At 38.9% G+C, this 11,712-nt stretch overlaps 1 protein-coding gene across 1 annotated transcript in view; it reads right to left on the bottom strand.

The window, feature by feature from the left end:
• Positions 1-11,712, bottom strand: part of slc18a2 (solute carrier family 18 member 2) — a 58,463-nt gene that overhangs the window by 31,772 nt on the left and 14,979 nt on the right. The window contains exons 6-9 of the mRNA XM_061746184.1: positions 10,114-10,206; positions 9,789-9,878; positions 9,611-9,654; positions 5,161-5,221 (exon numbers count right to left, since the gene is read on the bottom strand). Of these exons, the coding sequence (XP_061602168.1) occupies positions 5,161-5,221; positions 9,611-9,654; positions 9,789-9,878; positions 10,114-10,206 (288 nt within the window). The remainder of the gene's footprint in view (positions 1-5,160; positions 5,222-9,610; positions 9,655-9,788; positions 9,879-10,113; positions 10,207-11,712) is intronic.

The following is an 11,712-nucleotide window of genomic DNA, read 5'->3' as shown; positions in this document are numbered from 1 at the left end:
ACTGTAAAGAAATCACAACACTGAATTTTCACAAATGGCAACTTTATTGTTAAAAAAAATAAATAACATAAGTTGTATATAAATAACATTGATGATTGCTGGCTCAAGGAAGGACCGTGCGTGTTCTGAAGGTGTCGTTGAACAGCTTCAGGTGCTTGGAAGATCTGAAACCATAGACAGAAGAAAATATATTACTAATAGAGCTCCGGTGTTCCCTAACGAGTGAGTGGCTCCGTTAGGGAACACTGGAGCACCGGAGCTCCTCACCGGTCTGGTGAGGAGCTCCGGTGCTACGGAGCTAAGCTAAATACTTAGCCCATGCAAAGATCATACTTGTAGACAAATATAAATAACATAAAAAAATAACGTCACTTACCGCTGACTCGTGTGCAGTTGCCGGGTCCGTGCTGTTGGTACTGATCCTTTTATGAGGGTAAGTGTCGATGCAAAACCTAATTTTAACTATCCCTCGTTGTTCAAACGGCCACCGCTTCTGAACAATGGCGGAACCTCCGGCCGGTGGAGTTAGTTGTGGGCGTGGTTTCAGCAGTGGAGGACGACCTATGAACAGCTTGTAGATCCACATGACACTGGACGGCTCATCCGGGCGGCTGTACAGACTCTGCAGAATTTGGTTGCTTCCCTCCTTCTCTGAGTTGGCAGGGTGAGGGGAGACCACTTTATATATGTTAAAGCAAGAAAAAAAATATTTTTCATAATAGGTCCCCTTTAAGCGAAACAGTGGCAAGGAAAAACTCCCCTTTAGGAGGGAAGAAACCTTAAGCAGGACCAGGCTCATAAGGGGGGACCCTCCTGCCGAGGGCCAGACTGGGGGGAAGCATGGCCTTGGCCACAGAGATCGAGATTGAAAAATACAGATCTAATCAATATAATATGATGATGATGATGATGATGATGATGATGATGATGATGATGATGATGATGATGATGATTTTTTCAGATCTCGCCAGAATATAAAGGCTGATTTATGGTTCCGTGTTACACCAACGCAGAGCCTACGGCGTAGGTTACGCGGTGATGCGCGCCGTACGCCGTAACCTACGCCGTAAGCTCTGCGTCGATTTAACACGGAACCATAAATCAGCTTTTATTCTGGCGAGATCTGAAAAAACTTCGCAACTTCTGGAGGGCCAGAGAAAATTTCACTTTATATTCACTTTATATTATTATCACTTTATAATATATTATATTATATTTTTTATTTAGAGTCAAAACATTTAGAGTCATCACCAGAAAAATAACACCAGAAAAATAACTTATTTGACAATTTCCACCTGTTTCAAGTAAATTTTCACTTGAAATAAGTAGAAAAATCAGCCAGGGGGACAAGATTTATCTTCTTTTTTCTTTTATCTTTTTTCCAGTGATGAGTCTTGTTTTAAGTGTAATGAGATTTATTTACTAAAATGAGACATTTTAACTAGAAATAAGACAAATATTCTTGTTAAGATTGTGAGTTTTTGCAGTGATCCATGATACTTATCCTGTGAAGGACAGAGTCATATTGATAAGTTCAGAAAAGTGTTTTTTATTGTTGTGTTTTGATGTATTTGATGTAAGGCCAGTGGATATTTAAAGCTTACAGAAGGCTGCATTTAACTGCTGCTATGTCATTCCTGCAGTATTTCTGCAGGTGTTTTGGTCACTGCTATTATTTGTAATATTATATTATTTGTAATCAGCACAAATGATCTGTCCCCATATGATAAAATCCAGCATCCCCCTGATTTCTTTTTACAAATCAAGTACTGGGTATATGTGACAAACTGAGTTGCTTTGCAACTTCGGGGGCAAGAGCTCTGTGACTCGGGAACACAGTTTAGAACAGAGCTTAGTCTGCAGTTAGTGATTTCTCAACAGATCCCAAACAGCTGGGACTCCAGGATGTCTGGTTTACAGGTTAGACAAAACATAGTCTGTTTTCAAAAGCACATATTAATTAGTAATGATTAGTACAATTAGTATGACTTTTCTTTTTTAAAGAAATGTAGTATGCAGCATGCCATCAGTGAACAGTTGCACAATCACACACCGACAGAGCCAGATTCCCTGGTAACTGGCAGCTGACTGCTGTTTCAGGATGAAGTTACAGTGAAAGTATTATGCACGTGGCAACTTTGCAAAAAAACTAAGTGAGACACAGTCCAAAGTCACTGCAGCACAGGTTGAGGGGACCAATAAGCTAATGGCGTTTACCCATAAGCTTGAGACCACACAATATTAATCATTTGAGTGTCTGGCTTTTTTTTCCTAGTCTTTTTTTTGAATCTCACTTAGTACTGATAAATGCAAATAAACTGTTTACAGTGGGTGACTTTTATATTTGTCATGGAATTACACAGTACATCTTGCAATAAATGTTGTTAGACATCTGGGTTACTTGAAATACTGATTTCCAGATATTCTGAGATGATGGACAAGGAAGTTTATTTTATTCCACTTCCAAAGTACAAACGAACCACAGCTAAATATCTGCTTTGGATTAAACTGCCAATTTAACATCCAAAAGATCAACAAGAATGTCTATATTAGTTTTGCCTGGAGACTTTTTTGTACTGTAGGAAATCTTATATCAATAAAATTGAATTGAACTGATTTAAAATAATCTAATCTGACCCTGCGATGCATGAGCAGTTTTGATCCTGGATGTTCTCTGAACTGTCCATCCATCCATCCATCATCCATCCATCCATCCATCCATCCATCCATCCATCCATCCATCCATCCATCATCCATCCATCCATCCATCCATCCATCCATCCATCCATCCATCCATCATCCATCCATCATCCATTCATCATCCATCATCCATCCATCCATCCATCATCCATCCATCCATCCATCCATCCATCCATCCATCCATCCATCATCCATCCATCCATCCATCCATCATCCATCCATCCATCCATCATCCATTCATCCATCCATCATCCATCATCCATCCATCCATCCATCCATCCATCCATCCATCCATCCATCCATCCATCCATCCATCCATCATCCATCCATCCATCCATCCATCCATCCATCCATCCATCCATCCATCCATCCATCCATCCATCCATCCATCCATCCATCATCCATCCATCCATCCATCCATCATCCATCCATCCATCCATCCATCCATCATCCATCCATCCATCCATCCATCCATCCATCCATCCATCCATCCATCCATCATCCATCCATCCATCCATCCATCCATCCATCATCCATCCATCCATCCATCCATCCATCCATCCATCCATCCATCATCCATCCATCCATCCATCCATCCATCCATCATCCATCCATCCATCCATCCATCCATCCATCCATCCATCCATCATCCATCCATCCATCCATCCATCCATCCATCCATCCATCCATCATCCATCCATCCATCCATCCATCCATCCATCCATCCATCCATCCATCATCCATCCATCCATCCATCCATCCATCCATCCATCCATCCATCCATCCATCCATCCATCCATCATCCATCCATCCATCCATCCATCCATCCATCCATCCATCCATCCATCCATCCATCCATCCATCCATCCATCCATCCATCCATCCATCCATCTGAATGTTACAACCAGATATTCGTAAGCTCCTGTACGCCTTGAAATGCAAACTGGATATATACTCTAATCTGACCCTGTGATGCATCACCCAAAGGTGACAATAACCGCATGTTAGCTCTCTGCCCTCGGAGAGAACCAGGCTTATTACGCCAAGGTTCCCCAACAGGGAGGCTGCACCCACATCTCAGGTCCTCTGGCCCTGGGGGCTGAGCTGCTGTCCAGGGGGGCCCTCTCGTGATAGATCCAATCTCCACACAACAATGGCCACGGTTACATGCAGTCAAAATTCCGGTTAGTGCTAATATTCCGGTTACTGAAACATTCAGAATATTCCATTTACATGGTAATTAATTATTTGGGATATCTGGATCAAACCAGCGACGCACGGAGAACGTGATGACGCAATTCCTGTCATTTCTGCTTCTTTTTCCTGTATCCAAATTCAAAACAAATGAAACAACTTTTCTCTCACCTTCTTGTAAATCTGGCTATCCCGGTACTTTCTACCGTCTACAAATGCAGAAATGTTCATATCCTTCATTACATTTATGAAGTGATTAGTCTCCTCCTGGTCTTGGTTTCTCCGTGTTTAGAAGAACTTCCTGGACTCAAAAGACCAGGATTCCTTGTGAACAGAGCATGTGCAGAAAACCAATTCCTGCTCTCTGCTCTTGACCAGCGTTTACTGCGTGCTGCATCTTGAAACTTTGTTTGGAAAACCAGCCCAGCGTGGAATATAAAGCGTCATGGAGACAGACGGTTGAGGGAACGAGCAGAAAGAAAGACCGGAATTAATTTAAAGTGGAATGAGCGTATACTGTACATGATCGCGGAATTATTCTATTTGGATTTAAACTCGGAATAAACCAGCCACTTACTTTGGAATTAAGTTTTATTCGGAATGGCCATTTTCATTCGGAATTAGGTGTTTACGTGGTCATTTTACTAAGTTTAAATCGGATTTAATTTTAATTCTGAATTAAAGAGGAATTAAACTTCTCATGTAAACGCACTCAATGGTAGCTCAGATATGAGAGTAGTACAGCCGAGACTTCACCCAACCATCAGTACATTTATGTGACGTTACAAGAAAACAAACTATTGCAGTCGAGCAACTACTGTACATCTTAAAATGCATGCAAACATCTCAGTGTGACTGTCAAGATACGTGTTCACAGAATATTAGTTTGACTGTTTTTAAATTCCTGTTTCAGTAATTTACCACATAAACTACTAGGCATGTAGTTGATGAGGTAATCCCAAAGATGTGTGACGTTGTTGTGGACATCTATGTTCTGACATGGAGCCCCTCAGAGAACATGGATGAAATGTTTCAGGGCTGCAGTGCATCTGTGAACATGACACATAGTTGTGGTCAAAGGGCTTTTTTTTGGCTCTTATAAACCCCCGGCACTCATTTCACAAGACAATTTAAAGGTGTATGCTGTCTCTGTGACCAGAAAATCAAGTGTTGTCTTTCCATTCGGCTGGCACGTCCACATGACCAAAAACAAGATACTGGGTCATTTATCTCGCAGCTCTTTCCCATCACCATTTAAAAACTTACCAGCTGCAATTATGATGTACGGGTCCTTCATGAGTGTCAACAGAGGCGTCCCCTTCTGGCTCTGTGTGTAAAGCATAAGAAAACAGCTTATTCATAGTTATGTACATATATAATGCTCAAGAAAAACCCCAAATCCGACAGCTTTCCTTAAAGAATCCTTGTTATACCACTAGAAGTGTGTACCCTTCGTTTGTAAAGAATTTACATTTAATTTGGGATAAACTCAGTCAAATACATTTCATTTCCTGATACATAAAGGCAAAACAACATGAACATCTTTCAAAACAATTTTGCATTCCTCTTAAAACCTTTTCCACAAGCTTAAAGGGGACCTATTATGAAAAACAGGTTTTCTGTCTTTAACATATATAAAGTGGTCTCCCCTCAGCCTGCCAACTCAGAGAAGGAGGAAAGAAACCAAATTCTGCAGTGTCTGTACAGCCGCCCGGATGAGCCGTCCAGTGTCATGTGGATCTACGAGCCAATAAGATTCTGCTCCCGTCGTTACATAACGACAGGAGCTATGCGTGAAACCACGCCCACAACTAACTCCGCCATTTTTTCGTAGCGGTGTATCGCGTCATTCGCGTCATTCGCGTCATCGCGTCAGGCAGCCAATCAGCACAGAGCCTCATTATCATAGCCCCGCCCATTCAGAATATTATGTTAGGTTAGAAACGGGGAAGATAAAGACGTGGCTTAGAACCTGAATTTCTAATTTATTTAGCAAAAACAATCAAAAGCTTGTTTTTAAGACATTCAAGGCCTGTTTAAAATAGATGATAATATAATAGGATAATAATAGGTCCCCTTTAAAAAGATATATAAGGTGAAAAACAGCTTTATTTCTCATTAGCATAATTTCATTTGTTAATATACATCAGATATTACATTTCACACTAAAACACTTTGTAATCTCATTCCATTTATCAAGGAGTTCTTGCTTTGAGCACTCCACCACTGTGTTCATTTGTCCCATTTTTCCTAAAAAACACGTCTTAAAGTGTGCAACAGTACATGGTCGATGTTGTATTTTTTGTGTCCAACTTGTCATCTGCTGGGAACAGGCAAGCGCCAACCAAGTCACTTCTGGGCTGAGGCTCATGGGGCCCTAAGATTTGTTGCAGTTCCTGAACAGGCCGCTAGAGGTTGGCAGCAAATCTCAACTGACTCCAACGTTAAAATGTCCAACTTTGAAGCAGAAATAAACATATTTACAGCTTGGTTCACAAAAACTATTTTGATCTCAATCCTTTGATTTCACATCCATCACATATCTGAGGGATGAATGTTTTTGTACCACAGCAGGACAGTTTATATAAAGCAATATATTTATTTCTAATATGATTGATTGACAGTCAGCTCAGCCAATCACTTCCTCATCCAAAATTATCCTGCTACCGCGCATAGCAAACGGAGCCACCCGTGTGTGTATTAATCACAACCTGATCTCACAAAAATCCGTGAAATGATCACGACCTCTCACCACTATTTTCCGTGGCACCAGCACGGAAAGTGGTAAAATTCTGTGTGAGCACCACAGGTATTGTACCTATGCGAAGTCAATTGTGAACCGTTGTCGCGATATATAAACGGATTATTACATTATTATTATTATTATTATTATTATTATTATTATTATTATTATTATTATTATTATTATTATTATTATTATTCATATATTATTATTTATTATAGTGTTTTATGTTTAGTAAAGCCTATAGTTAGTAGTTAGTGTTTAGTAAACCTCTAGCTGGTGTTAGTAAACCTCTAGTTAGTGTTAGTAAACCTCTAGTTAGTGTTTAATAAACCTCTAGTTAGTGTTAATAAACCTCTAGTTAGTGTTAATAAACCTCTAGTTAGTGTTTAATAAACCTCTAGTTAGTGTTAATAAACCTCTAGTTAGTGTTAATAAACCTCTAGTTAGTGTTAATAAACCTCTAGTTAGTGTTAGTAAACCTCTAGTTAGTGTTAATAAACCTCTAGTTAGTGTTAGCAAACCTCTAGTTAGTGTTAGTAAACCTCTAGTTAGTGTTAATAAACCTCTAGTTAGTGTTAATAAACCTCTAGTTAGTGTTAATAAACCTGTAGTTAGTGTTAGTAAACCTCTAGTGTTAGTAAACCTGTAGTTAGTGTTAGTAAACCTCTAGTTAGTGTTAGCAAACCTCTAGTTAGTGTTAGTTAACCTCTAATTAGTGTTAGTTAACCTCTAATTAGTGTTAATGAACCTTTAGTTAGTGTTAATAAACCTCTAGTTAGTGTTTAGTAAACCTCTAGTTAGTGTCAGTAAACCTCTAGTTAGTGTTAGTAAACCTCTAGTTAGTGTTAGTTAACCTCTAGTTAGTGTTAGTTAACCTCTAGTTAGTGTTTAATAAACCTCTAGCTGGTGTTAGTAAATCTGTAGTTAGTGTAAACTCTAGTGTGTTAGAGTCAGTAGTTATAGTTTTAGCTATAGAACAAGACTATAATAGTTAGTCTCAAACATATCTTATGATGTTGTAGATGTGCTGCTATAGGCCTATGCTGCAGGGGGGCACCTCTCCTCTCTTCTCCCCTTCCCTTCATTTCTTCTGCTTTTTCATTTATTTATTATAAATATCTCATAGTCATCAATTTTGTCCATCGTTCCCGTAGTTTCTTGTGCCGGCCCCTTTTTTTCTCTTTTGTGTTTGTGTTTGCAGGCCGGAGCTTCAGGAGATGCGTGCTGGCCTGCGGCCCCTGACTGCGTTAAACATTTCCTCTGTTTGAAGGTTCCAGGTGCTTCTTTTTACATTTTCACCCCCTTCCAAACCCACCCCTTGGACCCAAGCATTCGATGAAAACAATTAATAATTAATAATAAGAAAAACAGAAAAAAGATAATACAACAATAAAAAACTAACAAACAAAGAAACAAAAATAAAAGAAGGACAAAATAAAACAAAGGCAAAATATAATATCAAAAACTGGACAAGGATAGCTGCAACAAGGTCGTCTATCAATTTTAAATACATCCTTCTCTAGTTTGGCTTTAATTTGATCTGCTGCCATATACCAACATTTTGTTGTTTTGCATTATGAATTGGGATTGTAGATATTTTCAGGTAAATAATATCAAGAAAAGTCAAATACCAATGGGAGATGTTAAGCATGTGTGGTGGTTTCCATCTTACTGCAATTATCTTTTTTGCTGCTGTTAGGCCAGCAAGAAAGATTTGTGTTTTTGACATAGTGAAGCATTGATTGTGGATAAATTATTTATTTAAGCTGAGTTTTAAGGGGCATTTGTTCTTGAATGCCAACCCTGCCATCTTCTGCTTAGCAAATATTTTCAGAAACGCTTGAGCGGGTTTATAACGACTAATGATCCTTGATGCTGTGACAGATCAGAGCTCAGGCAATCCCAGTTCAGGCTTGCATACTTGTCCTTTATGTACTGACGTTACTCCAGGTACTCCAGGTTAAATGGTTTAATGATATTATACATTATAGCTGTTAACATTTGCGTTGCACGTTTTCTTGACCTGAGGAACACACAGTTGTTCACAAAGAGATATTCCATCCATTTTATTTTCTCCTATAAGCACTAAATCACCAAAACTTTCTTTGGACTATGTTAGATCCCTGAAATGCAAAAGAATTATTTATATGAAAAATGTAAAGGCACTTGACAAGAAAAATATATTTGGTTTATACTGTCTGCAAATGATAAAAGTCAAAGTAATGCTAAGAATAGCAAGTTATTGAATCATCTCATATGTGATAGCTCAAACAGGAAATTAAACGGTCCATACATCTTTCATTTAACATAAAATTTCTATTTTTCTCTTTTTCTTTATGGATGATACTATCCCCATGATTCAACACCTTGTAGATCCAGCTTGAGCACGGATTACTGTCCCAGTCTCACACATCATTGTGGAGGAATTGTAGTTTTCTGTTTACCACATGGCTTCAGTTCAGCGAGGTTTGGGGAATCTACAATGACGCTCCATCAAGGGCTGATGATTAGCTGCACAGAGCCAAACGTGCCCTCTTAAATTAGTACTTAAGAGGGTATTTCATTCAATGAGTGTTACACATCAGTTCCACAAATCAAAAGAAAGTGCTGAATCACGTAAAGTGACTATATTGTTGCCATAATTCAGTTTTTATGTGCATTTTTTAAGTTAAGTTTAAAGCCATTAACTTAAACTCTTTAGTCCAATTAACAGCAGGGTGAAATAATTGGAGCTAAATCTAATGTGCAAAACCTACACATCAGTATGTCCATTTACTATTTGATTTAAAGCAGCTGTTTGTATGAGTTCAAGGTTATTTATTCCTCTCCAAGCATCAGACTGCATTTATAAAGGTGGCATAAACAGACTTGAGCATATGAAAAATGTATCAATTTAAAAAGAAAGAATAAAAATGGCAGATTCCAAGGTGTTTTTTGTGAGACAGTCATTATGAAGACGAAGACACTGACCTCTGGTTCCACTTTGGTGGGCTGAAGAACAAAGAGCTGCAGGGCTGTGGTGACACAGGAAAGCAGATTTTACGTACGATCACGGTACCAGCACGAACACAGCTCGGGCTTCACGTCACATTATGCTCAACAAAGTTTTAAATTACAGTTGTGTGGAATCAAAAAATAGACACAGTACCTCCATCAAACATAGCCAGGAAAGCCAGAATGAGGAAAGGAGCTGTTTTCCCAACGAAGTCGTACATCACACTTCCGAACGGCGGTCCGACTGTGGAGGACACGCTATACCGTCAGGGAGACAGAAATAATCCCTGCAGCCACTACAGCCTACAAACCAATGTCTACTTTTCTTTTCTCATTAATCAAATATTTAAGTACGTTTTAATGAAATATTTTTGGAAATACAAACAGAATATTCATCTTTATTCTTCAGTACAACGACTGAAGATACCACGATAAAACAGCGTAGGCCAGACTGTTTTTTATTGTGAATGCACACGTACCCAGCACCCCCAGGGCCAGGCCTCCCAACGCGACCCCAATGGCGTGACCTCGCTCCTCATCATCTGTGTACACGCTGGCAAGCATTCCCATACCTGAAAACCCACAGTACGCACAAGTTAAACACTCAGCACTCACTGACTATAGAGGGAATGCACATGACGTCACAGATGCCACTTCACAACAGCGGGTTACGCCCACCACCATGGCTTACAGTTTAAGAAAACTCAAATATCCTATCTCAAAAGAATATTCTGGGAATCTTAATCTTAAACTGTAAGCCATAATCAGTAATATTAAAATAATAAAAGGCTTGCAATATTTCAGTTGATTTGTAATGAATCCAGAATGTATGACATTTTTTTTTTTTAATTGCATTACAGAAAATAAAGAACTTTATCACAATATTCTAATTTTCTGAGACAGTCGTGTAACATTTAGGCTTTGTCCTGACTCGGAGACCAGATCTGACTTTTTGTGCATTCAGATTGTATCTAGATACATTTGTTGATAGTCTGAATTGCCAAATGAATATGAAATGTAACTGTCTGATTTAACTCACTGTTATTTTACAGAGGTGTCCAAAGTTCTCCAGTCCAAAGTAGGGTTGGTTTAGAATGCAAAAACAACTCCATTTGCTCTGTTTTGACCAATGGTCAAACAGCAGTCTCTCTAACCCGGTTCTGCTCCATGATACCATTTGGGACCTTGGTGACACCAGTTCAGCACGCATGTAGGTTACCATAGCAGCCATGCAGATCAGAGAACCTCAACACAAACTAACAGGGGACTTGAAATGTATAGCTTGATGTAAAAATGTTTGATCAGATTCTGAACAAACATGCCAAAACTTTGATTCTTGCCTGAAATCTGAAAATTGTGTTGAGCAGTTTAATCCCAAAATAAAGGCCAGCTGTAGGGCGAGCGCGGGAGCTGTGGTTCAGGCACCAGTGCCAGAAGAAACTGAACACGTTGTGTCCAATATTCTGACCAAGTGTCTCTTTTTCTGCAGCAGCAGCAGCTGGGACCAGAAGGAGACCAGGACCCAGGGCTGGTCCTGCTGCAAGGAATGACCTGTCCTAAAGCAGACTAAAAACCTACCTTTTTGCACAGGCCTTTGACTAAACTCTACATGATTGGCTGAGTGATAGCATTTTTGTTATAATGGAATTTTTGTTGTTATTGTTGTTGTTCTCTTGACATCCTTTTGTCTGTTTCTGTTATTGTAACCCTGTAATTGTGTTTGTTTGTTTATGTATTTGAGCACATTGAGTCCATGCTCGCAGTGTGAAATGTGCTATACAGGACTGTCTCAGAAAATTATAATATTGTGATAGTTCTTTATTTTCTGTAATGCAATTAAAAAAAACATTCATGGATTCATTACAAATCAACTGAAATATTGCACGCCTTTTATTATTTTAATATTGCTGATTATGGCTTACATTTTAAGATTAAGATTCCCAGAATATTCTAATTTTTTGAGATAGGATATTTGAGTTTTCTTAAGCTGTAAGTCATGATCAGCAATATAAAAATAATAAAAGGCTTGTAATATTTCAGTTGATTTGTAATGAATCCAGAATGTATGACATTTTTGC

This window comes from Cololabis saira, chromosome 17 (genome assembly GCF_033807715.1).
Source record: "Cololabis saira isolate AMF1-May2022 chromosome 17, fColSai1.1, whole genome shotgun sequence".
Lineage (NCBI taxonomy): Eukaryota > Metazoa > Chordata > Actinopteri > Beloniformes > Belonidae > Cololabis > Cololabis saira.
Note: the sequence above shows the minus strand (reverse complement) of the source record. Positions and strands in the feature narration are given on the sequence as shown.